At 37.7% G+C, this 27949-nt stretch overlaps 2 protein-coding genes across 5 annotated transcripts in view; both read left to right on the top strand.

The window, feature by feature from the left end:
* Positions 1–16910, top strand: part of tnika (TRAF2 and NCK interacting kinase a) — a 43285-nt gene extending 26375 nt beyond the window's left edge. For all 4 annotated transcript variants that reach the window (XM_089003701.1, XM_089003699.1, XM_089003700.1 and 1 more), the window contains 17 exons: positions 767–1012; positions 1495–1601; positions 2379–2494; positions 2581–2681; positions 3807–3875; positions 4572–4678; positions 4792–4900; positions 4981–5118; positions 5737–5833; positions 6666–6836; positions 6911–7054; positions 8761–8895; positions 8969–9069; positions 10504–10653; positions 12208–12367; positions 13435–13574; positions 14920–16910. In XM_089003701.1, coding sequence (XP_088859827.1) covers positions 767–1012; positions 1495–1601; positions 2379–2494; positions 2581–2681; positions 3807–3875; positions 4572–4678; positions 4792–4900; positions 4981–5118; positions 5737–5833; positions 6666–6836; positions 6911–7054; positions 8761–8895; positions 8969–9069; positions 10504–10653; positions 12208–12367; positions 13435–13574; positions 14920–15003 — 2175 coding nt within the window. In that variant the 3' untranslated portion in view covers positions 15004–16910. The remainder of the gene's footprint in view (positions 1–766; positions 1013–1494; positions 1602–2378; positions 2495–2580; positions 2682–3806; positions 3876–4571; positions 4679–4791; positions 4901–4980; positions 5119–5736; positions 5834–6665; positions 6837–6910; positions 7055–8760; positions 8896–8968; positions 9070–10503; positions 10654–12207; positions 12368–13434; positions 13575–14919) is intronic.
* Positions 16911–17971: 1061 nt separating this feature from the next.
* slc2a2 (solute carrier family 2 member 2) lies at positions 17972–26041 on the top strand. The gene is made up of 12 exons (XM_089003706.1): positions 17972–18123; positions 18203–18298; positions 19618–19826; positions 19922–20046; positions 21177–21292; positions 21360–21522; positions 22704–22810; positions 22894–22974; positions 23554–23658; positions 24595–24696; positions 24768–24971; positions 25084–26041. Exons 1-12 carry the CDS (start codon positions 18109–18111, stop codon positions 25288–25290), a joined length of 1530 nt encoding a protein of 509 aa, XP_088859832.1. The 5' UTR covers positions 17972–18108; the 3' UTR covers positions 25291–26041.
* The last annotated feature ends 1908 nt before the right edge of the window (positions 26042–27949 follow it).

The raw sequence follows: 27949 nt of genomic DNA, 5'->3' as shown, positions 1-27949 counted from the left end.
TATGACCGTGTGATTGTCATTTTCAAGTGAAAACCAAGCAGGGATTTAACAGTCACTGTTCCTGAGTCAGGACTTGAGCAAAGTTCTTGTTCCGGACACTTTAGCTAAGCCTTGTTCCTTACAGGTGACTTATTTGACGTTCTTGTCCTTCTTTATTATTATTATTTTTGGTTCCTGAGCAGCAAAATCATTATTCCTGTCAGGTGGTTCTTGTTCTTGTCGTTAACGTACATGAACAGTCACTGTTCCTGAGTCAAGACTTGAGCAAAGTTCTTGTTCCGGACACTTTAGCTAAGCCTTGTTCCTTACAGGTGACTTATTTGACATTCGTGTCCTTCTATCTTACTTTTGCATCATTTTTGGGGTTCCTGAGCAGCAAAATCATGCATCCTATCAGGTGGTTCTTGTTCCTGTCATTAACCATCATTAACAGTAACTGTTCCTGAGTCAAGACTTGAGCAAAGTTCTTGTTCCGGACACTTTAGCTAAGCCTTGTTCCTTACAGGTGACTTATTTGACATTCTTGTCCTTCTATCTTACTTTTGCATCATTTTTTGGGGGTTCCGGAGCAGCAAGTTATTATTTCTGTCAGGTGGTTCTTGTTCCTGTAGTCTACGTACATGACCAAGTACACCGTGATAGATTGTTCATATTCCTGACTGCTGACTTGAGCAAAGGTCTTGTTCCTGACAGGTGACTTAGTCAAGGTTCTTCTTCCTGACCGCTGACTTAACAAAGTCCTTGTTCTTCCCGATTCCTGGCTCAGGTTGCCCACCTGGTTCCGGTCAAGACCCACTCGAGCTCCATGTCGGCTTCTCAGTCACTCCAGGAGCAGACTGGATCGGGTCTGAGCCAAAGCGTCGGCCCCCCCAGCTCGGATATCACCCGGCAGAATTCTGACCCGACTTCGGACAACCAAAATCCGCCGCTCCGCATCGCCGATCGGGATCGGGACAGAACCGCCTGGCTGAGAGAGGAAGACCTAGCGGCGAAGGTCCGCGAATCCCAACCGGTAAGTCCTTTCTCGGCGCATCATGAAAATGTTCATCTCATGTAATTTATTAACTCATTCACTGCCAGATGATGGGCAAAAAGGTGTCCACTCCTGTGCCAGGGTTTTTGTCATTGTCACTTGAATTGCAGGACCCACAGAATATTGAGTTTTAGGACTACATAAATATTCAATACGTCGTAAGAAATCTTAGACTCTCTTCTTTCATCAGAAAAAAGAGTTAATTCCTAAGTTATATGGGTCTGGAGTTATCTGAGCTTGAAATGGGGGCAGATGTACAAAATACAATACATACATATTTAAATAGCGCTTTAACAACAGCTGAAGCTAAAACAAAGCAATAACATGGACAAAAGGCAAATGCTGCCCCCTTGTGGAAACATTGCTAGAGGTCTGACCAGCGCTGTATTGACACCCCCCTGCCATTCCCGAATATTAACAGTTAATTTCTTTGGCTATAATGCGTAACTATTCGTCCTCAGATCCCCCAGAGGACCACCTCCATCTCCCCAGCCTTGGTGAGGAAGAACTCCCCCAACGGCGGTGCTGTTCCGGGGCCTCGAACGGGCTCTCAGCTCGTTCGAGCAAGGTGAACTTCATTCTTTATTTATAATAATAATAATAGTTATTATTATTATTATTATTATTAGTAGTAGTAGTAGTGGTGGTAGTGGTAGTAGCGGTAGCAGCGATAGCAGCTGTAGTGTTGTTATTATTACTATAATAATTAGTGTTATTATTCGTATTATTGTTATTGTTATTTTGTTGTTATTATTATTATTATTAGTAGTAGTAGTAGTAGTAGTAGTAGTAGTATTGTTGTTATTATTATTAGTATTGTTATTATTTTTTAAATTGTTGTTATTGTTATTATTGCTATTTTATTATGATATATTATTATTATTGTTGTAATTTTATTGCTATTATTATTATTAGTAGTAGTATTGTTATTGTTGTTGTTATTATTATTATTATTAATTATTTATTATTTTTTTATTGCTACTGTTATTCTTCTTCTTCTTCTTCTTATTATTATTATTATGTTTGTTATTTTATTGCTAATATTATTATTAGTAGGAGTAGTAGTATTGTTTTTATTGTTGTTATTATTATTATTATTATTAGTAGTAGTATTATTTATTATTATTTTTTAATTGGTATTATTATTGTTGTTGTTGTTATTTTATTGTTATTATTGTTATGATTATGATTGTTGTTATTATTATTGTTATTATAATAATTATTATTATTGTCATCCAGGGTGCTAGAATTTTATAGTCCAAAGTCTCCACTTGGCTGCAGCAGCCTGTTTCCTTCCTATGCTCATTTATTGATGTATTATTTCTTTCTTTCAATGTGAATCTAGTAACCCGGACGTGCGCCGTTCGGATCTCTCCCTGGACGTCATGCTGCAAAGAACTTCCTCCAACTCGTCATCCTCTTCCTCGCCCTCATCTCAGGGAGGTTCCGTGGAAAGAAAAGGTCCGTATTCTCCACCTGGAAGGAAATCTGTAAGTTCTTATCACCACGTGTCCAATGTGTCGGTGCAAATGTTCTCGCTCCAACAGGTCACGTCAAACAGGAAGTGTCGTCGGCGGGCGGAGCCAATCAAGAGGTCAAATCCAAACAGGAAGAGAACCGCGACGCAAACCGACCCAGCAGGCCCGCGGTGAGCAGAACAGCAATTAAGAATAAGAATAAGACTCCTGTGACTGTAATAATAATCGTAATAATGGCAATAAAATAACAATAATAAAAATAATGATATTACTAATAATAATTATAATAGCAACAATAACGACAATACTACTATGACAAATAATAATAGCAATAAAATAACAATAATAACAATAATGATACTACTACTACTACTACTACTACTACTAATAATAATAATAATAATAATAATAATAATAATAGCAATAATAATAATAGCGATAAAATAACAATAACCTTTAAAGGACAACTGACGCCCCCGGACAAGTTGTGTGCATAAATTGTAAAAAGCCTTCAAATGACTTCTACTGAGCGTATTTTACAAAGATTCCACCGCATATAGCTATATTTTACGTTTTAAGACTCGCGCTGAATATTCAGGAAGTCTTGTTTTTGACGTGACGTCACTAAAGGAACGCTCCTGACCGAAAAAAAAAGACGCATTGTAGCGGTCCTTCCATCACGTCAATGTATTTTGCTGTACTTGTTTGGTCTGGGGACCTCGTGTTGCACCCAAATGCCGCCAGAAGAGGCCGTCCAAACTCCATATAAGCAATTTATCAGCCTGCGCAAACGGAGGTGGCCAAAAGAGGTCGCCATTTTCTGCCTCTTTTTCAGTGAGAAATATTCCCTCAATGTTGCCTCATAATGGCACGGAATAAATTCTTTAATCAATTGCAAACATGTATGCTTTCCTCTTCAGAACTATTTGAATCATATTCATAACTGGATGAGTCACAAGAAAGCATCTTCGAATTTGAAGCCATTGTTTTGATTTTGGAGCAAGGCAAGACGTCTTGGCGTGACGTCACGAACAAAGGGGCGGGACCTTCTGAAACTGGCCCCTTCATTTTGAAGTAGTTTTGGGACACTTTAAGTCATTTTTATTGGTGTTTTGCATTTGACTAAAAATATCATACTGCGTGTTTTGGGTATGTTAGATGCTATAAAACGTTTTTCTGATGTCAGTTAGGAAACAAAAATATGGTGTCGGTTGTCCTTTAAGCGGCGCTTCTCGAAGAGGCGCAGGAAAAGGAAATGGACTTTGAGGGTCTTTTGGTGGTCTCCATCCCTTTAGGACCTCAGCGCTCTGGCCAAGGAACTGCGGGAGTTGAGGGTCGAGGACGGGAGCCGGCCTCCTGTTAAGGTGGGCTGTGATGACATTTCAAGTGTGAACGCATTTTTGTTTTGTGATGGATTTATCGATTGAAAATCTAATTTAGTAATTTTGATCTTAAAAGGTGAAACTTGTTTCTTTTTCTTATAATCATAATAATACATTTCATTTTAAGCGCCTTTCAAAACACTCCGACACTTTGCAGTCACAGGATATTTATTCTGCGGGTGAGCAGCGGCAACCACACGCACCAGCGTTCACTCAACCCGGAAGTAACTCAAATAGATAGAAAGCTAGCTAGCTAATAGATACAGTAATAATAATAATACATTTCGTTTCTAAGTGCCTTTCAAAACACTCAGACACTTTGCAGTCACAGGATATTTTTTTCTGTGGGTGAGCAGCGGCAACCACACGCACCAGTGTTCAATCAACCTGGAAGTAACTCAAATAGAGTTTAATGTGTGTGTACATGCATACAAAATCAGTCACTAACTCAAGGATTTTTTCCCCCTTTTTAAATATCATGAAACATCAACATGTTTTGAAGCTAATTTCAACCACTTTGAATCCATAATGCGTTTTTTTTTTAAATTGTATTAGTATTTTTTTTTTTTTTGGAGGGGGTGTCGATGGTTCAGTAAAAAAAAAAAAATGTCATAAGAATCTCAAGAAAGCTATATATTTTTTTTATATACAACAATCAAATCTTTTCCGTTGATGCAGGTGACGGATTACTCATCATCCAGCCAGGAGTCAGAGAGCAGCGACGAGGACGGCGAGACGGTGGGACACGACGGCACCGTTGCCGTGAGCGACATCCCTCGCATCATGTGAGCTCTTCCAATTCGAACTCCCCACGCAAGAAATGCACGCGTGACGATGCGGGTTTGGGGATCCGCTTCGCTGTCACTTGGATTTTGTCAATATTTTTTGGGTGCCGCAGGCCCGCCTCGCAAACCAACAGCGGCGAGTCGTACGGCGGCGGACTGAGCGAGGCCATCCTTGAAGAGCCTCACAACAACTCCAAAGACGGCACGCTGGTCGTGAGAGAGGTGACCGCGGCCTCGATGCTAACGCTAGCGGCGTTAGCGGCGCGACCACCGTTGTTAACCACTTTTCTTGTCCGTTTCAGGCCGAGGGGAAGATGCGAGGAGGCCACGCCGAGAGCAACGGTTTCGCTAACCATGGCAACCTGCCCGACCTGGTGCGGCAGAGCAGCTCGCCGGCGCCGCCTCCCACCGCCCTGCAGGAGCTGGGAGACATGCCCGAGGTACTTCAAACCCATCCCGTCGCAAATAAATGAATAAATAAATGCATACATAAATAAATTTGTTATGAGTAAAAGAAAAAATAAAAAAAACTATATAAAAAATATATAAAATTAATATATATATCTATATATATATATATAAATGCAATTATTTATTTATTGATCTATTAGTTTTTTCATTTTTTCTTTTATTTATTGTTTGAAAGCACAATCACATAGTAATCTAAGTCATGAAGAAAAAATGTTTTCCTTGTATGTATGTATGTGTGTGTGTGCGCGCGTGCATGCATGCATGCAGGTATGTATGTATGTATATATGTATGTGTTTATGTGTGTGTGTATTTATTTGTTTATTAATTTTTTTATCGTCACGTGAGATTCCATTGCGGTATGACCAAGTTTGCTACAAAATCTAATGTGTGTTTTTGTTTTTTTCATATCAGCGACATGATGACCAATAATAATAATAATAATAATAATAATAATAATTTGACTCAAAATGTACACATTCTAAAGGCTGTTCAAAAGAAATCAGTCTGGCCCTATATTACAAAGAAAATACAGACTACAAGCCGCCAACTCATTTGAATTCTTCTTATTTGTTGTTTTATTTGGCAGTTCGGTCTGGGTGGCTCCAAATCATCCTTCACCTCATTTGTGGACCCTCGCGTCTACCAAACGTCCCCGAGTGACAAAAACGAGAACTCAACAGCCGGTGAGCATCGTCGCCCAAACCCCAATGGAAGGCCTTCACCTTAAAAAAAAATCGTAATTTGTAAAATGGCTTCAAATGACTTCTCCTGAGCGTATTTTACAAAGATTCCACCACATATAGCTCTATTTTACGTTTTAAGACTCGCGGTGAATATTCCGGAAGTCTTGTTTTTGAGTTGGTGACGAGTCCGTACGTGACGTCACTGAAGGAACGCTCCTGACCGAAAAAAGGACACATTGTAGCACGTCAATGCATTTTGCTGTACTTTGGTCTGAAAACGTCGTGTTGCACCAAAAAGAGGCAGAAGAGGGCGACAAAGCTCCATGTAAGGAATTAATCAGCCTGTGGAAACCGGCTGATTAATTCCTTACATGGAGCTTTGTCGCCATTTTCTGCCTCTTTTTGGGTGAGACATTTCCCCCCCCCAGATACCTCAAAATGGCATGGAATAAATTCTTTAAGCGATTACAAACATGTATGCTTTCCTCTTCAGAACTATTTGAATCATACTCATAATTGGACGAGTAACAAGAAAGCATATTCTCCGTATCTGAAGCCATTGTTTTGATTCCTCAACAAGGCAAGACGTCTTGGGGTGACATCACGAAAAAGGAGGCGGGACCTTCTGAAAGGGGCCACTTCCGAGTTAATTTTCTTGTAGATTTTGGACACTTTAACTCATTTTTATTGGTGTTTTGCATTTGACTAAAAATATTAGCCTGCGTGTTTTGGGTATATTAGATGCTATCAAACATTTTTCCGATGTCAGTTAGGAGACAAAAAAGTGACATCGGTTGTCCTTTAACCGCCCACGTCACCTTTACCACGGCAGCCATGTTTGCCAAGGAGTTCCTGCGGCAGGAACAGGCCCGCCTCAACGAAGCCAGAAAGATCTCGGTGGTCAACGTCAACCCCACCAACATCCGAGCGCATAGCGACACGCCCGAGATCCGCAAGTACAAGAAGCGTTTCAACTCGGAGATCCTTTGCGCCGCGCTCTGGGGTACGTGCCGAACCGTTGACTCCGCCCCCCGGCGCGCCCGATATATCCGTGACGTACGCCGTCGATGCGTTCAGGTGTCAATTTGCTTGTGGGGACGGAAAACGGCCTGATGCTCCTTGACCGAAGCGGCCAGGGAAAAGTTTACAACCTGATCACCAGGCGGCGTTTTCTTCAGATGGATGTTCTGGAGGGCCTCAACGTGCTCGTCACCATATCGGGTACGCCTGCTGTTTCTTTAGTTGAGGTGTTTTTATTTTACACACTGTTAACAGCTGATTTGTATTTAGGTTTTTAAAATTATCTAAGGTGTTTTATGGATGTCAAACTAACCAAATATTTTAGAATTAGACTGCATATTCAGCATTAGTGTGTTAGCATTTAGCCGCATGCTAACACATAATGGAAAACATCATTGACGATAGCATCGGTAGTCGCAACGCAGAGTTGAACTCAAAACAGGTGCGCATCATTTAAAAGTACATCACACAGGTATATATTCTTTATCCTCTACGAAAAAAACATTTTGAATGATTAGTTTTTTTTTTAATATTTTTAATATTTAGGATGTGCAGAATGTTAATGTTTTTGCTTTTTTTTCTTAAATGTTATAGTACTGACCATTTATTAATGTATTTATTTAGTTTTATTTCGTTCATCTATTTATTTCTGTATTTATATATGTTTCTTTATTTATGTATGTGTGTGTATGTATGTATTTATTTAAGTATTTATTTTATTATTTTTTTAATCAAATTTTGCTTCATCCAGTATAGTACTGACCATTTGTTTATTTATTTGTGTTTATTTATTTATTTATTTATTTTTATTTAGTTCGTTGGTTATTTATCTATTTATTTATGTGTCTTTATGTATGTGTGTGTGTATCTATTTATTTATCTATATATTTATTTATTTTATTATGTATTTTTGTAATTCAAATTTTGTTTTATCCGGTGTAGTACTGACCATTTATTTATTTATTTATTTATTTATTTATTTATTTATTTATTTATTTTATTTGTGTGTGTTAGTTATTTATCTATTTATTTATTTATGTGTCTTTATGTGTCTTTATTTATTTATGTATGTGTGTGTGTATTTATCTATTCATGTATTTATTTATATATTTTATTATATCTATATTTTTTATATACTATATTATATATTTTCTTATATATTTTTTGTAATTCAAATTTTGCCCTATCCTCCCCGGCGAAAAAAAACATTTTAAATTGTTATTATTCATGTATTTATTTATATATTTTATTATATCTATATTTTTTATATACTATATTATATATTTTCTTATATATTTTTTGTAATTCAAATTTTGCCCTATCCTCCCCGGCGAAAAAAAACATTTTAAATTGTTATTATTCATGTATTTATTTATATATTTTATTATATCTATATTTTTTATATACTATATTATATATTTTCTTATATATTTTTTGTAATTCAAATTTTGCCCTATCCTCCCCGGCGAAAAAAAACATTTTAAATTGTTATTATTCATGTATTTATTTATATATTTTATTATATCTATATTTTTTATATACTATATTATATATTTTCTTATATATTTTTTGTAATTCAAATTTTGCCCTATCCTCCCCGGCGAAAAAAAACATTTTAAATTGTTAGTTTCTTGACTATTATTAATATTTAGTATGTGCAGAATGTCACTGTTCTAGCTTTTTTTCTTAAATCCGGTATAGTACGGACTATTTATTTATTTATGTACTTATTTAGTGAGTGAGTGAGTTATTTATATATTTATTTCTGTGTGATTATTTTTAATGATTCATATGTTTGTAGGTGTTTATGTATGTATTTATTTATTATATATTTTTGTAATTAAAACTTTTTTATTTGTGCCTTCAACCCTGCCACTTATTTGTTTTATGGCCCCGCCCGCTCTCAGGGAAAAAGAACAAGCTGCGCGTGTACTACCTGTCGTGGCTGAGGAACCGAATACTTCACAACGACCCCGAAGTGGAAAAAAAACAAGGCTGGGTCACTGTCGGAGAGCTGGAAGGATGCGTGCATTATAAAGTCGGTAAGCGTGAACCCGCGCCACCCGTAAGCACCCGAGACTCCTTCTCATTCTCACGCCTGTTCCGTGGTTCCAGTCAAGTACGAGAGGATCAAGTTCCTGGTGATTGCGCTGAAGAACTCGGTGGAGATCTACGCTTGGGCTCCGAAGCCCTACCACAAGTTCATGGCCTTTAAGGTAGGCTGCAGCCGTCCGTTTGGTACTGCTTGTGTTTTGAGAGCTCCCTCTAGTGGCGCGGAAAGGAATGACTCCATTCCATTTTCAAACTGCATGTTAGTCACTTTTTATTTTTTATTCAGTAAGTAAATAAATCAAAGAATTAATAAACGCATGAATAAATAAGTAAATGAATAATCAAATAAATTAATGAATGAATAAATAAACAAAAATATAAATGAATGAATAAATGAATAAATGAATAAATGAGTAGAGACATGAATGAATAAATAAATAAACAAATGAATAAATGAGTAGATAAATGAATAAATAAATTTATTTATTTGTTATTACATGGATGAATAAATAAAGGAATAAATAAAGGAATAAATGAATGAATACATTGGTGAATAAATTAATGAATGAATAAATAAAATATTTTTTTATTTTAATTATTATATTATGTTATTATTATATATGTATTTTAATATTATTATTAAATGGATGAATACATAAATGAATAAATACATGAATAAATTGTTGAATAAATTAATGAATAAATAAATAAAATAATATTTTTTTTATATTTTATTTTAATTATTATGTTATTTTATTATTATATATTTACTCATTTATTATATTATTATTACATGGATGAATAAATACATAAATTCATTAAACAAAAAAATACATGAATAAATACGCGAATAAATACACGAATAAATAAGTGAATAAATAAATAAATAAATAACATTCAAATAAATTTCAGATAGCTTTCAGTGGAAGGGGGGTGATTTTTCCAGTGTATTTAAGAGTAGGTAACTTTTTGTGAGTATTTTGCAGATTTAGGTACATTTTAGGAAGTATTTGAGTACATCTTGAAGGATGAGGATGTCGAAAAGTATTTTAATTACTTTTGAGGAGTACTACCATTCATCTAAAAGTATTAAATACTTGCAAAGTACGAAATAGTACATTGAAGAGTATTTGGATTACTTTTAGGGAATATTTCAGTAAATTTAAGATTACTTGCAGGGAGTATTTCCATACCTCTAGAAGTTTTTTTACGTTATTTTTGGACGTATTTGAGGAGAAGTGTAGTGGTATTTTTTTAGGTAATTTAATAAATTACATTAAGGGAGCATTTTCATGCAACGAGGAGTATTAAATGACTTTTGAGAAGTACTTGAGTACATTGAGGAATATTAATATTATTTTGGGGAATATTTCTGTTTGATTGAAAAGTATTGAGATTACTTTGATGGGAGTATTTTCATGCATTGAGGAGTATGGTGCTACTTGAGGAGCCCACATTTTTTTCTGACGCTTTACTTGGTGCTGCTTCCATGAAAAACACAATTCTAAGCTAGCCGGCTAGCGCGTTTGACAGACGTGGGAGAGGCTGGATGTGGAAATGGTGAATGAAAATGTGTGACTCGCTGTCTTGGTTGTCAGTCATTCGCCGAGCTGCAGCACCGTCCTCAGCTGGTCGACCTGACGGTGGAGGAAGGCCAAAGGTTGAAGGTCATCTACGGCTCCAGCGTGGGCTTTCACGTCATCGACGTCGATTCGGGCAACCCGTACGACATTTACATCCCGTCGCACGTAAGTCGACTCGCGTCGGATATGTTGTTACGACCGAAATCGCCGTCTGGAGTTGCACTTAAAAGCTGCGGTTGCTGTCAGCTCTCCCGCCGCTTAATGCGTGACGAAAATCTCTCTTAAATAATCGTCAGTCCATCACGCGAGCTTAAAATGGAAAAAATGGTGGCAGTGTTATGCTTTTGCAATGTTTATTTTACATCAATAATATATATATTTTTTTAATGATACAAACACGATTTATTTTGATAGCTATTCATTTGCTGTCTGTTCGCTATCTGGCTCTCTAGCTAGTTATCTATTACCTATCTAGTCAGCTAGCAAGCTATTAGATAGCGATTGGCTCGCTAGCTAGCTTTCTATCTATTTGAGGTACTTCCAGGTTGAGTGAACGCTAGCGCGTATTGCTGCCGCTGCTCACCCGCAAAATAAAATTTATCCCATGACTGTAAAGTGAACTTGAGAGTTTTGAAATAAATGAAATGTATTATTATTATTATGATTATTATTATTTTGTAACAGTATCTTTTTTCTAATGACTAATAAAAACTGCTACATATATATCCATAAATTGAAGTTTTTTTCCATACACCATAAAATCTCATATTTTAGGATGAAAAAATAGTGTGTAAAAAGAATGTTATTTAATAATTATGTTTTTCCTACAAACTGTAAAATCTCTTCATATTTTAGGATTTAAAAATTGTGTGTAAACATATATTTTTTCCATGTATATTTAAAAAAAAATTTATTCCATAAACTCTTTGTATTTTTGGATTAAAACATTTATAAAAATGTTTTTTTTTATTCTGTTTTTTTTTTTACATAAACCATAAAATCTCATATTTTAGGATTTAAAAATAGTGTATATAAATGAAAACAATCTTTATTTTTTTTTCAATTTTTTTTCCCATAAATCATAAAATCTCTTCATATTTTAGGATTAAAAATAGTGTGTAAAAATCTTTTTTTTTTCATTATTTTTTTCCTATTTTTTTTCCATATACCATAAAGTGTCTTCATATTGTAGGATTAAACTATAGTGTGTATTTTTTTCTTTAATTATTCCTTTCATTCAATTTTTTTTATCCATAAACCATAAAATCTAAAAAATAGTGTGTAAAAAAATCCCTTTTTTTTTGTTTAATTACAATTTTCTTCATGATTTAAAAAAATACATAAAATATAATTTTGAACGTCAAGCTCTGTTTACTTTAATTTTTTCATGACTAAAAAAACAGTCGTTGTGATCCTATCAGATGATAGATGATCAATTTGGCAAAATAGATTATAAAGACCCACCGACAAGTGAAAAACTAATCATTGAAAAGCCGAGAAAGACGTGGAAAACATGCAAAATAAAAACCCGAATCCATTTTTGGTATGTCAAATCCAAACGTATTACAGGCAGCTTTTAACGACGTCAACAAACACGCTTACAGGAGATTAAAACCAAAATATGTCCTTAAATACCCCGCTGGCATGATTTTAATGGGATTGGGGCTTACAATGACATTTGCCAGATATGAACGTCGTGGTCTGTGTGCGCGCCGATAGATTCCGAGCCCGGTGACGGCGCACGCCATCGTGGTCTTGCCCAAGACGGACGGCATGGACATGCTGCTGTGCTACGAGGACGAAGGCGTCTACGTCAACACCTACGGAAGAATCACCAAAGACGTCGTGCTGCAGTGGGGGGAGATGCCCACCTCTGTTGGTAAGAAGAAGAATCATCATCATCATTATTATTTTTATTACTAGTATCATTATCATTATCATTGTCATTATTATTATTATTATTATTGATGAAAGGTTTCTTCAGCCGTCATCTGTACTTTATTATTATTATTATTATTATTATTATTATTATTATAAATATAATAAATATAGTATTGTAATGATATAATTATAATAATATAATTATATTAATATAATTATAATGTACAGTAAAGTCTCATTATATCGATATCGGATATATCGATAGTCCCGGTTATATCGATATTTTTTCGGACTCCCTTGAATATCGATATAACGAGACTTTACTGTAATTAATAATTATAATATAATATAATAATAATGGTACAGCAAGTGCTGAAGAATGAATGACTCTGTGTCTTTGTGTTGTCATATTATTTGTTATATAGTTTTTTTTAGCTTGCTCGCTTTCTGTCTCTTTGACAACCCAGAAGTAACTCAAATAGACAGAAAGCTAGCTAGCTAAAAAAAAACAAATAATATGACAACACATCTATTTGACAACCCAGAAGTTACTCAAATAGACAGAAAGCTAGCTAGCTAAAAAACGAAATAACAAATATGACTACACATGTCATATTATTTGTTATTTAGTTTTTTAGCTAGCTAGCTTTCTGTCTTTTTGACAACCTAGAAGTAACTCAAATAGACAGAAAGCTAGCTAGCTAATAGATAATAATAATAATAATAATACATTTCATTTCTAAGCGCCTTTCAAAACTCTCAAGGTCACTTTACAGTCACAGGATAATTTTTTCTGTGGGTGAGCAGTGGCAGCCACATGCGCCAGCGTTCACTCAGCCCGGAATAACTCAAATAGATAGTAAGCTAGCTAGCTATCAGATAGCTAATAGATAGTACGGTAGCTAGCTAATAGACAGTAAGCTAGCTAGCTAATAGATAGTAAGCTAGGGAATAGATAGAAAGCGAGCTGGATAGCTAGTTAATAGATAGCCAGCCAGCTAGCTAGCTAGCTAGATAAAGAAGATAACACGATTGAAATTGTACGTTTGTCTGTGTGTTTTTCAGCCTACATCCACTCCAATCAAATCATGGGCTGGGGCGAGAAAGCCATTGAGATTCGTTCGGTGGAGACGGGCCACCTGGACGGGGTCTTCATGCACAAGAGGGCCCAGAGACTCAAGTTCCTGTGCGAGCGCAATGACAAAGTACGTGTCACATACGTGGAACATACGTGTAACATACATGTGACTTCAGTAGTCAGGTGACGTAGCCATTCATGACCGACGCCCAACTTCTGTAGCCCCTCTGCCAAGCTATTTATTGAGAGAACAGTGATACCTCATCTTACGAACACTTTACTTTACGAACTTTTCGCCTTACGAACATTAAATTCGCGAGAATATAATCTTGGCATATAAACTAGTTTTCAGGAAATACACGGAGTGCCACGGTGGCTGGCGGACTACTTTTCCACACCCACTTTCTTTGAGTGTACTCAGTGCAGACGTGGTTTGTTATCGAGTGGAGTACTTTTGCTTTTTTGGGACCGAAGAAAACCCCGCCACAGGCTAGTGTTAAGCCGAAGAGGACGCAAAAAGAAAATTACAGTCGAGCAGAAGAAGGAGATCATCGAAAAACACCAACGAGGTGTGCGTTTGTGTGACTTAGCAGTCCCAGTACCAGTATGCTAAATCGGCCATTGCTACGTGTGGCTAAGGGTGTTTCTGTGTTGTCTAAGCAACGGTCTCGGGCAATAGAAGAGGTTGAAAAAAAAAGCAGCTAGCAGGGGACGGTGTCTATGAGGGTATTATCGCCGAGAAAGCACGGCAACTTGACTCGGACATCATCAAGAAGCAACTACATCAACGACCATCACAAAGGTCAATAAAACAACTTTATTATACGGTACAGTTTATTACTTTAATTACAATACACTATCACATTTATTATACATAAAATAAGGTATATTTTGTGTAGTTTTAAGGCTTATTTTGTAGAAAATTTATGTTTTATGGGGACCTGGGAACGGATTATTCTCATTTTTAATGGTTTCTTATGGGAAATTAATGTTTGGCAGACGAACTTTTCGCCTTACACACACTTTCTGGGAACCAATTAAGTATGTGAGCTGAGGTATCACCGTATATGCAAATTTAAGTGTTCCATTAGTAAAACACAGTCTTCTTGATTTGAATACCACGCCCCCTGGACATCCCAAAGCACCAACAACTATAAAACAACTTAACATAGACATTTTAAATAGTTGTCCTTTCTATAAACCGATATATTTGTTACCAAGTCGTAAATGAGTCCAAGGCCAGATCTCCTACACGAAGATGACAATTTAACAGGCTGTGTCTGTTCACCTCAGATTGACCCCGGATTTTCTGTGCTTCCATTGCGGGCCTTTCTAAGCATGATTTTTTTTCAAAGATGATAACTTCTATTGAGCCTATTGTCTTCTCACTTTGCTGCAGTCATCTCCAGGAACATTTCTGGAGTCACCAGGAACCAGGTGACATGAATTTCTCTCTTTCTGTCTCTCACCAGGTGTTCTTCGCCTCGGTGCGCTCGGGAGGCAGCAGCCAAGTGTTTTTCATGACCCTGAACAGGAACTCCATGATGAACTGGTGATGGATGAGCTGGCTCCTCCCCTCTTGGGCCATCCTCTGGCTGCCATTGGTCTTCCACCTTTTTGCACACTTTGCCTCCTCCCCTTTTCTTTGGCCGTCTCGGCGCCATCTTGACTTGAAATAATCACACCAGGGCAGCGCTGCGAAGCACGTGATCTTCTCCTCCTTCTCTTCCATTTTCTCCTCCTTCTCCTTTCCAAATCAAAAAAAGACGTCTGTGTCCCTTTAAGAAGAAAATCGCACACTTCCAACCTCATTCACGCCCTCACCCTCTCATCTTTCCACTCTTCAAAGGTGCTGCATCAGACATGAGCTGTCAATCAACAAAGACCTGTCTGTGTGAAACTTTTTTGCGCACGGAAAAAAAAAATGGCGTGCGCCAGTTCGTCGTTTGTTTGTTTGTTTGTTTGTTTTGAGCAAGAAAGTTGACCTAACACAAGTAGACAAAACGTGACTGTTCTGACAATTGTATCCCACTGCCACAGGGACAGAGTTCATAAGTCTTCTTTGACTCTAGATTAAAGTTTCGGTATGTCAGGATCAGGTACGTTGGGTAACTCACGATGCAGGAACAAGAATTTATGTCAGGAACAGGTACATTGTGTAACTCACTCTGCATGAATAGGAACAAGATGTCAGGAACAAGAACTTATGTAAGGAACAGGAACATTGGGTAACTTACTCTGCAGGAACAAGAACTTATGTCAGGAATAGGTACATTGTGTAACTCACCCTGCAGGAATAAGAATTTATGTCAGGAACAGGTACATTGGGTTACTTACTCTGCAGGAACAAGAACTTATGTCAGGAACGGGAACATTGGGAAACGTACTCTGCAAGAACAAGAATTTATGGAAGGAACAGGAACATTGGGTAACTCGTTCTGCAGGAACAAGAACTTATGTCAGGAACAGGAACAATGGATAACTCATTCTGCAGGAACAAGAACTTATGAAAGGAACATGAAAGTTGGATAACTCATATCGCAGGAACAAGAACGTATGTTAGGAACAGGAACATTGGGAAATGTACTCTGCAAGAACAAGAACTTATGTCAGGAACAGGAACATTGGGTAACTCACTATGCAGGAACAAGAATTTATGTCAGGAACAGGTACATTGCGTAACTCACTCTGCAGGAATAAGAACTTATGCCCGGAACAGGAACAATGGATAACTCACTCTGCAGGAACAAGAACTTATGTCAGGAACAGGTACATTGGGTAACTCAATCAGCAGGAATAAAAACGTATGTCAGAAACATTAGATAACTCACTCTGCAGGAACAAGAACTTTAGGGCAGTCGATTGTCAGAGATGAGGACATTATTATTCTTTGAACCTAGATTCATGTTTCGGTATGTCAGGAACAGGAACGTTGGCTAACTCACTCTGCAGGAACAAGAACTTTATTGGAGTTGCTTGTCGGGGATGAGATGTTTGCTAAAGTCACCTGTCATGAACAAGCGCATTGCTAACATGTGAAGAAAAAAAATGCTTTGCTCAAGTTAGCCTGTCAGGAACAAGAACACGGGATACATTGTGGATGGTCAACAAACTGCCGCGGTTACGTCGGATTTGCACCGGCACGCTAACCGTTTCAAATTGTTTGATGATTCCTAGTGAAGACAAGCTAATGACCGCCCCCAACCATGGCGTCGCGTACTGTACTAAAAATGGCTGTAGATGCACAACAAGCTAACAAGCTAATGTTTTAGCAATAACGAGCCCGTCTTCCTAATGTCCACACTTTTGAGACAAAACTACTGTAACATTTCAGTTTCCTTTTTCATCCTTATTTTAAAAAAAAAAGACTAATCGTCCTCTTTGAGGGTTTGTTTTGTTTTGTTTTGTTTTGTTTTGTAAAAGAAACACTACAAGAGAAATAAATCCAAAAGTAGAGATGCCATATTGCTACCATGGATGTTTTTTGTGTGTGTGTGTGTGTGTGTGTGGTGTGCTAGCTAGCGTGTACGTTTGTCCATTTTGGATCATTACGCCGCAGAAGCCATGTTCGACTTTGTTCACCTTGCCAGTGTATCATTTACCAGACCGAGTGATTGCGTCAGCGTCTGAGATAATCGGATTTATTTCTTTATTTATTTTTAGCTTGATTGAACAACAAGCCTGTGAATAATCTGACACCGCATTCTGCATCCCAATTCTTTTGTTGACCAACCACTTTTTTTTAAATTGTTTTATTACACCCAGTTGTGTCTTACTGTGAAAGTCGGAACGGTCGCCCGGAGAAACAACATTCCGACTGACACCCCCCAAAAAAAAAAATGATGCAGGCACTTTTTAGCACAGATTTTTCATTGAAGCTTTGCTGAAATCCATCCACACATACTCATTGCTGATATTTACAGTCCATGAGATGATGACAATAACAACCTAAGCGTTCGTTCTTGGATTGAATAATATTAATTCAAGCTGTTTTCATAAAACGGCAAAACCCTTCACTAAATCACCATGGTGGGGTGAGGTTCAATTTGGATCGTTCGTACAACAGACATCTTAGGCAACATAGGCTTAGTTATGCTGATGAGGTGATACCAGAGCAAATGGGCCAATAAGGCCAGTCGTAGACCTCACACTCAGGTAGGACAATAGAAGTAATCAGTCAGGACGATAAAAGTAATCAGTGGAGGCGCAGGGAGTAGTCCTCTGCTCCCCGCAACCTGAGAGCAGGGACCAATCATAGCAGAGTCCGGCACCGCCACGTCTGGACAGTAGGGATATATATCCAGGGCCGAAACTACCAGCAAAAGATTTTAGTTTGCTGACGAAGCATCTTGGATAAGAACGAAACATCTGACACCTTCAAAGAAGTACAGATGACGGCTGACGAAACCTTTTCATCGATGGACCACTCCTGTATGACATTTATCACTCATATTTTTGCTATTTAGAAGAAAAAAAACAGTGCATGGTTTACTTGTGCTTTTTTTTGCTACCTGTACTCGTGTTGTTTGCCCTTTGTGTGCGTACATTGGCCGGCGGTCATTGATGATTAGCTCAACAACCCCCGCCTCCGCCGTGCGCTACCGCCAACCGCTTCACCTCGATCCTGATCTCCGTTGGCTGACACTCTTGGGCTCTTGATCATGGAGCCCCGAAAGGTAAGCTAGCATTCATTTTTAGCAAGCATCACTCTCTCTTCCAAATGGATTTATTTTCAGTTTGATCAAATGGGCGCAGGAGCTAACGGCCACCTTGGCGTTGGCCGTCTTCACCGCCGTTTTGGGCTCGCTGCAATACGGTTACAGCGTGGGAGTCATCAACGCCCCGCAACGGGTGAGTTGCGTTCGAGTCCATTCTCGGTTTGTTTCGGTGTGTTCCACAATTGTCACATTATGACTTAACTAGCTGGCTAGCTAGCTATCTATGCGCTGCCAAGAAGAACAGCTTCATGTCACAAAGAGGGTACAGAAAGAGCTGAAGAATGAATGACTCTCTGTGTTGTCATATTTGTTATTTATTTTTAATTTCATGTTACTTCCGGGTTGAGTGAGCGCTGGCGCATGTGGCTGCCGCTGCTCACCTGCAGAAAAAAATATCCTGCGACTATCAATACAATGTATTATTATTAGTAGTAGTAGTATTATTAACGTTCTTCTATTAGCCAAACGCATCAAACTGTTTTTTTTTTTTTTTTTTTTGGTCACTAATTTTAACTTTGGTCTGATGTTTAGCTAACCCTTAAAAATTTTTTTTTTGGTCTAATCCACAATTTTAACTTTTGGTCTTTGGTCAGACAACCCATCAAATGATTATTTTTTTCAGACCAAATTTAGCTTTGATGCTCGCTAATCCTTGAAATGCATTTTTTATTTATTTGTCTAGCTATCTACTTTATATTTCGACTGTATCTAGCTAGCTAGCAAACTAGCTATCTAACTATCTACCTAGCTAGCCATCTAACTATCTCGCGAGCTTGGTGTGTAAATATCTATGTACTGTATGTATGTAGCTAGCTTGCTATCTACTCTATCTACTGTATTTCTATATCTAGCTAGCTACCTGGCTATCTATCTACTGTATGTAGCTATCTATCTACTTTATCTACTCTAATCTATCTATCTATCTATCTATCTATCTATCTATCTATCTATCTATCTATCTATCTATCTAGCTACCTACTGTATCTATCTTGCTATCTATCTATCTACTGTATATCTATCTAACTAGCTGCCTGGCCAGCTATCTACTGTATCTCGCTAGCTAGATAGCTATTTACAGGTAACATCTGACTTATGACCAGCCCGACTTACGACCACCCGTACTTACGACCACGACCCCTAGACCCCATTTTTCAAATTTTAATTATACGCCTGGCACCGCTACGCGCTAGCAGGCCGGCATCGTGTACGACAATTTTGGCCAGCCAGCATCTCACACTCGCACAGCAATCGACCGTGTGATGGCACCAGAGTTTGCGAGTCATTTAGCCTCCGAGTCTCTATTCAACATTTTGAATGGATTTCGACTTACGACCATTTCGACTTACGACCGTTTGGTGGAAATGGAACTCGGTCGTAAGTCGGATGTTATCTTTATTTATTTATTTATTTATCTTTATGTTTATGAATTTATTTGTTTATTTTGCCTGACAGGTGATCGAGAGGCACTATGGCCGCTCGTTGGGCGTTTGGCCTGAGGAAGCCGACCGCATGTCGCTGAATGGAAGCCGCGCGGCGGATCGTGCGCAGGAACAGGTTCATCCGACCGTGATCATGTACTGGTCGCTGTCGGTGGCCATCTTCTCGGTCGGTGGCATGCTCTCCTCCTTCCTGGTGGGCTTTGTGGGAGACCTCAAAGGCAGGTGAGAAATCAACACGTGTCATGAAATTCACAAGTACTAGACTGGAAAACAAACGTTGCTAAAGTCACTTGCCGCTAACACATTTCGACCAATAGGGTGAAAGGAATGTTGGCCATCAACGTGCTGGCCGTGGCTGGCGGGCTCCTGATGGGACTGTGCAAGATGTGGAAGCCACACATCATGGTCATCGCCGGCCGCGCCATCATGGGCTTCTACTGCGGTGAGACGGACATTTTCCCTTGATTGATTGATTGATTGATTGATTGATTGATTGCATTCTATTTGTGATTGTATTTTATTTATTACAATACCTATGCTTGTCTGTGACTGGAAAGTGTCCTAATTATTATTATTATTATTATTGTTATTATTATTATATTATTGTTCCGGGGCCTCGAACAGGCTCTCAGCTCATTCGAGCAAGGTGAACTTCATTCTTCGGCTTTATTATTATTATTATTATTATTATTATTATTATTATTCGTAGTGGTAATAGTCGTAGTAGTAGTATTCGTAATAGTCGTAGTATTAGTAATAGTCGTAGTAGTAGTCGTAGTAGTAGTATTGTTATTGTTATTTTATTATTTTTATTATTATTATTATTTATTGACACAGATTTATTGAATTGTTCACATTTATTTATATTCGTTAATGTATTTATATGTATTAAAATGTTTATTTTCTGTGCATGTATTTACTTATTTATGTATTTATTTGGACAGCTTTATTTATATTTATTAATTTATTTATATTTATTAATGTATTTATTTTCTATACATTTATTTATTGGTATTTCATGTATTTATATCTATTTGTTTCTTTTAATTGCACGCATTTACTTATTTATTATTTGTACAGATTTATATTTATTACTTCTCTTAATATTCTATTTATTTATTTTTCATTACTGTATTTATTTGCATCTATTAATTTATTTATTTGTACAGATTTATGTCTATGTATTAATTAGTTTATATTTATTAATTAATTTATTTTCTGTACATTTATTTATTTATATTTTTTGTATTTATGTATTGATTTGTTTATATAGCGCTTTAACAACAGCTAAAGCTGTAACAAAGCAGGAGAAAAATATACGTGAAAAAACATTGCTAGAGGCAATGGCCAGCACTTTACCGGCACCCAAACAAGAAAAAACAAAACCTGAACAAATTCGGGAATGGCGCTCTACGTCATATTTTCAACTCCCGAATCAATTTGTCAACGGCAGTTAATGAGTTAATCTGCTCAAATGACACCTTCTTTATCCTCACACGACAACTCTATGCTCCATTCTGGTGACTGACGGACAGCGACCCGTTCAAAATTGCAACACGTGTGCGTTTTCAGGCTTGTCGTCCGGCCTGGTGCCCATGTACATCGGCGAGATCGCCCCAAAAGCTTACCGGGGGGCCCTGGGGACCCTGCACCAGCTAGCCATCGTCGTCGGCATCCTCATCAGCCAGGTAAACCTCCCTCGTACGCCACCGCCGGCGGCCCCTCGGCGTCAACGCCAGCTTACGTACCCGTCAGGTGATCGGCTTGGACTTCATCTTGGGGAACGACGCCACGTGGCCCCTTCTGCTGGCCTTGTCGGGGGCCCCCGCCGTCCTGCAGTCCCTCCTACTGCCTCTGTGTCCCGAAAGCCCCCGTTATCTCTACATCCTTCTGGGAAAGGAACGCGAGGCTGAGGAAAGTGCGTGACGAACACGGAGGGAATCTTTGCGGGCGCTTTACTTTGATTAAAGGACAACCGACACCATTTTTTTTGTTTCCTAACTGACATCAGAAAAACGTTGTATAGCATCGAAAATACTCAAAACACGCAGGCTGATCTTTTTAGTCAAATGCAAAACACTAATAAAAATGACTTCAAGTGGGCTGAAACTGCAAAAAATCGAAACCGGAAATGGCCAGTTTCAGAAGGTCCCGCCCCCATGTTCGTGACATCACGCCAAGACGTCCTGCATTGCTCTAGAATCAAAACAAAACAACTTCAGATTCGGAGAAGATGCTTTCTTGTTACTCATCCAGTGATGAATATGATTCAAATAGTTCTGAAGAGGAAAGCATACATGTTTGCAATCGTAGCACTAAAGAAAGAGGCAGAAAATGGCGACAAAGCTCCATGTAAGGCAGGGGTGTCAAAGTCATTTTTTGCCGCGGGCCACATTGTCGTTATGGTTTCCTCTCGAGGGCCGTTATGAATTTGGGGAAGCCATTAGAATGTTTAAATCCCTTCAAATATTACATATAGAGCACACAGCAAATTAATGAATAACTCGTTTTCAAATCTGAAGTCAAGAAAAATGACTTTTATTGTGGTTTACATCCAAAAATATGAAATTTTGGCTCAGATTTTAGCAATCATCATGGAATTTAACAAGTTTGATTTGCTTTCGCGGGCCGAAAAACATGATGTGGCGGGCCGGATTTGGCCCGCGGGCCTTGACTTTGACACCTGTGGTGTAAGGAATTAATCAGCCCGTTTTCACAGGCTGATTAATTCCTTACACTAAGCTTTGTCGCCCTCTTCTGCCTCTTTTTGGTGCTACACAAAGTTTTCAGACCAAACAAAGCATTGACGTGATGGAAGGACCGCTACAATGTGTCTTTTTTTTTTCGGTCAGGGGCATTCCTTTAGTGACGTCACGTACGGACTCGTCACCAACTCAAAAACAAGTCTTCCGGAATATTCAGCGCGAGTCATAAAACGTAAAATATAGCGAGCTATATGCGGTGGAATCTTATTAAAATACACTCAGTAGAAGTCATTTGAAGCCATTTTACAAATTATGGACACAACTTGTCCGGTGACGTCGGTTGTCCTTTAAACGTTTTTACAATGGTGGTCTGAAAGGAGTGCCGCTGTGGCAGGTCTGTACCGACTGAAAGGGGCGTACGACGCATCCGCCGATCTGGACGAGATGAGGCGGGAGAAGGAGGAGGCAGACAAGGCGCCTCGGGTGTCCATCTCGTCTCTGGTTGGTCTCCCACGCTGGAATTCGGACACGGGCTTTTTTCCCGCGTCGCTCTACACGACACGTCTCGTGCGTTTTGTCCTAAGATCTGCTCGGCGGCGTATCGGCGGCCGCTGGTGGTGGCCCTCGCGATGCACCTGTCTCAGCAGCTCTCGGGCATCAACGCGGTGAGTTGCGGGCAAAACGGCGTCAAATGTGCTTTTTCTTGAGCTTTTTATAAATGTATTTATTCATTTATCTGTTTATTTATTTGTGTATCTGTGTGTTTCATTATTTTTGTGTATTTTTTTGTATTTATTTATGTATTTATTCACTTATTTTTTCTGGCATTTATCTATTCATTTATGCATGTATATTTATTTGTTCATGTGTGTGTCTGTGCATTTATTTATTTATTCATTTGTTTGTTTACTTATTTGTTTCTTATATTTATTTACTTGTGTATTTGTCCGTTCATGTATTTGTATCATTATTTATTTACTTATGTATATGTATTGTATTTATTTATTTATCTGTTTATTTGTGTGTCTGTGTTTGTTTATTTATTCATTTATGCATGTGTATTTATTTATTTGTTCATTTGTGTATCTGTGCATTTATGTGTTCATTTATTTATTTACTTATTCGTTTACATATTTGTTTATTTATTTCTGAATATTTACATGTTTCTAGGTTGCTGAGTGTCGTCCGGTTTTTTTTTGTTTTTTGTTTTGTTTTCAAGAAGTGTCCTTTTTTTTCCTCCCAAGATCTTTTACTACTCCACGGCAATCTTCTCCCAAGCAGGCGTCAGTCAGCCGGCCTTTGCCACCATCGGCGTCGGCGCCATCAACACCATCTTCACCCTGGTGTCGGTCAGTCGCTTTCGTTTACTGACAGCCTGCTTACAAACTTGACTGCATTTTACACTACTTGACACTATTATTATTATTATTATTATTATTATTATTATTATTATTATTTTATAAGCACCTTTCAAAACTCAAGGGCATTTGACAGCATTATTATTATTATTATTATTATTATTATTATTATTATTATTATTCATAAGCGCCTTTCAAAACTCTCAAGGACAATTTTAAGCATTATTATTATTATTATTATTATTATTATTATTATTATTATTATTATTATTATTATTATTATTCATAAGCGCCTTTCAAAACTCTCAAGGACAATTTTAAGCATTATTATTATTATTAATTTATAAGCACCTTTCAAAACTCAAGGGCATTTGACAGCATTATTATTATTATTATTATTATTATTATTATTATTATTATTATTCATAAGCGCCTTTCAAAACTCTCAAGGACAATTTTAAGCATTATTATTATTATTAATTTATAAGCACCTTTCAAAACTCCCAAGGGCATTTGACAGCATTATTATTATTCATAAGCGCCTTTCAAAACTCTCAAGGATACTTTTAAGAATTATTATTATTATTATTATTATTTATAAGCGCCTTTCAAAACTCTCAAGGGCATTTGACAGCATTATTATTATTATTCATTAGCGCCTTTGAAAACTCTCAAGGACACTTTGAAGCATTATTATTATTATTATATTTTTTATTATTGTTATTATTCATTTATTTATTTTCAAAACTCCCAAGGGCATTTGACAGCATTATTATTATTAGTCATAAGCGCCTTTCAAAACTCTCAAGGACACTTTGAAGCATTATTATTATTATTATTATTATTATTATTATTATTATTATTATTATGATGGAAAGTTGTTTGGATGACATGCGTGAAGTAAAAGTCGCTATTTGTGCACTCCAGGTAGCGCTGGTGGACCGAGCCGGCAGGCGCACGCTAACGCTAGCCGGGCTGGGCGGCATGTGCTTGTGCGCCGCGGCCATGACGGTCGGCCTCAAGTTCCAGGTTTGTCCCCGTCTGTCCTTTTGGAAGACACTCGGAGACAATCCCAGCGAGTTCCTCTTTCCTTTTTGTAGAGCTCGTACGACTGGATGAGCTACGTTAGCATGTCGGCCATCTTTCTTTTCGTGGCTTTCTTTGAAATCGGGCCCGGTCCCATCCCGTGGTTCATCGTGGCCGAGTTATTCAGCCAGGGCCCCCGACCGGCGGCCATCGCCCTCGCCGGCTGCTGCAATTGGACCAGCAATTTCGTCGTGGCCATGACCTTTTCCTACATCCAGGTACAATTCATCTTGTATCACGTGTTGTTTTTAGTCCTTTTTCAATGTGGCTAATACTTGCTAGCGCTAACACATCGAGAGTATGTAACCGTACCCCGTTTGGACTGGTCAGAACTGGCTGGGCGCGTACGTCTTCGTCTTGTTTGCCGCGCTACTTTTTGGCTTCGCCGCCTTCACGTACCTCCGAGTGCCCGAGACCAAAGGCAAAAGCTTCGAGGAGATCGCCGAGCTTTTCCAAAAAGGCGGCAAAAAGGCGCCGACCCACGCCAAGGGCGACGACGTGGAATTGCAGCGACTCAAAATGGACGCGCACGCTTGAGGCCACCACCCTACACCCTCCCACCACCACCACCCACTTCCACCCATACGCCGGTTAGTCACCCGGTTAGTCACCTGGTGAGTCACAACTTTATTTTCATAACAATGAGGGGAGGGGACGTTTTGATTGTAACACTGAAAAATCATCGAGGTATGTTTAAAAAAACAAACAACAGGAAAACTGTATTTTAAACCCAACAAAAATATGAATAAATAAATAAATACATAAATAAATAGATAAATAAATAAATAGATACATAAATAGAAATACATACAGAAATACACACAGAAATACATACAGAAATACAGTAAGGTCTCGTTATATCGATATTGTCGGGAGTCGGAAAAAATATCGATATAACCAGACTATCGATATATCCGTTCATAGAAATAGTATCGTAATAAGCAGTATTATCGATATAACCGATATCAATATAACGAGACTTTACTGTACATACATACAGAAATACATACAGAAATACACACATACAGAAATACACATACAGAAATACACACGTACAGAAATACCGAAAATAAATACATGCACGCATGAATTAATGAACAATCGATAAATAAAATAAATAAAATAAATAAATACATAAATACAATTCCCTCCAGCGCCCCCTGGAGGGTAACATTTGATCATTTGAGAGGAGTCTCCCAACAATCGACTTTGGGAGGGGGTGTGGAGGGGGATTATCTGTCAGTATTATTGTTTTTGCTTTTAACTCATTCACTGCCAGATGATGTGCTGGAATTCCAGGACCCATAGAATGGAAACATTTAGGACTACATAAACATTCAATCCAGCGTAAAAAAAAACCTGAGACTGTCTTCTTTCATTAGCAAAAAAAGAGTTAATTCCTAAGTTATATGGTTCTGGAGTTATCGGACCTTGAAATGAGGGGCGATGTCCAAAATACAGTGCAATACATACATATCGCTTTATATAGCGCTTTAACAACAGCTGAAGCTATAACAAAGCGCTAACATGAAAAAAGAGAAATGCTGCCCCCTTGTGGAAGGGAAAACATTGCCAGAGGTCTTGCCAGCGCTTTATCAGCACCCAAGAATGAAAAAAACAAACTACCAAACAAATTCGGGAATGGTGCTCTACGTCATATTTTCAAAAAAAATGCGTCCATATTTGTTATTGTCTCAGTGTGACTTGTTCGAAAAATGCCAATTTTGTTTTTAATTCATTTTATTCTTGTGACAATGCGACGTTTTTTGTCTTGTTCTGGTACTTGTCATAATGTTATGAATTTTCTTGTTGCGCTCTTTTTGTGTGTGCGCATCATAATCATAATAATAATAATAATAATAATAATAATAATAATAATAATAATGCATTTCATTGAAAGCGCCTTTCAAAACTCTCAAGGTCACTTTACAGTCACAGGATAAGTTTTTCTGTGGGTGAGCAGCGGCAGCCACACGCGCTAGCGTTCACTCAACCCGGAAGTTCATAGATGGAAAGCTAACCAGCCATCTAGTAAATAGTTAATAGATACCCAATAGATAGCTAGCTAGATAACTAGCCACTAGATAGCTCCATAGCTAATAGCTAGCGAGCTAGATAGTTAGCTAATTGGCTAATACACTGAATGTCACCATTAAATACACAGATAAAAAGCTAGCGAGCCAGCTAGTAGATAGCTAATAGATAGCCAACAGATAACTAGCCACTTAGATAGATATGTAGCTAATAGATAGCTAGCTAGTATACTGAATGTCACTAATTAGATAAATAAACAAAAACAATAATTATAATAATAATAAGATGACGGCGCGAGTGTGGCTGCCTTTCCAGCAGTTCCTGTATTTTGTTTTTCTACTTCTTTCTTTCCTTTCCTCTTCCTTTTATAACTTTGCGTGTATTTTATGCCTTTTTCTTTGTCGTCGGTCATATTTTTCCCCCCTCAACTCATAATAACTTTGTACTTGGTAATATTTTGACTAAATTGGCACGTGATTTTCAAAAGTTAAGTCTTGTCCATTTTTTTTTTCTTACATTGTGACTTTATTCATTATATTCATAATTTGGGGAATTATTTCCTCCTTACTCTGATGATATAAATATTCTTTACCATATATTGATATATATGATAATCCATGCTTGGGAATTCCTTCATGACATATTTACTGTACGCGCTCTGCATTTACTTCAGTATTACATTTTTTTTGTGAGTATTAAACTGTAAGGTTGCTAAAATGATTTCTTTTAATTGACATTTAATTGTGACATCACTACCTCATTGTGAGAGTTGTCTTGTGTTGTTTAATGCACACAAACCAGTGTTTAAATTACAAAAGAAATTAAATAAAGGCATGGACAATATGTGAAATGTATACTTGTAATTTATTCCATTTTTCAAAGCATGTATAAACATTGACTGCTACCGACCAAAAGAAGGGTTTAAAACAAACAACAAAACAACTACGTTCATTGCCATTCATTATTTAATGAGGGGAGAACTTATATAACATACATTCCGACACAGCGAAAGAAACGCAACAAATATTAAATGACTCTTAAAGGACAACCGACGTCTCCGGACAAGTTGTGTCCATAATTTGTAAAATGGCTTCAAATGACTTTTACTGAGCATATTTGACAAAGATTCCACCGCATATAGCTAGATTTTATGTTTTAAGAC

Source organism: Hippocampus bargibanti, linkage group LG09 (assembly GCF_051943395.1).
Source record: "Hippocampus bargibanti isolate YZ-2025 linkage group LG09, ASM5194339v1, whole genome shotgun sequence".
NCBI lineage: Eukaryota > Metazoa > Chordata > Actinopteri > Syngnathiformes > Syngnathidae > Hippocampus > Hippocampus bargibanti.
This window is presented reverse-complemented; position numbering and strand designations above follow the sequence as displayed.

Coding starts and splice junctions, on each gene's coding strand:
- slc2a2 (XM_089003706.1), top strand. Junction 18,299..19,617: donor TCATCAACGCCCCGCAACGG/GTGAGTTGCGTT, acceptor TTTGCCTGACAG/GTGATCGAGAGGCACTATGG. Junction 21,523..22,703: donor GGAACGCGAGGCTGAGGAAA/GTGCGTGACGAA, acceptor CCGCTGTGGCAG/GTCTGTACCGACTGAAAGGG.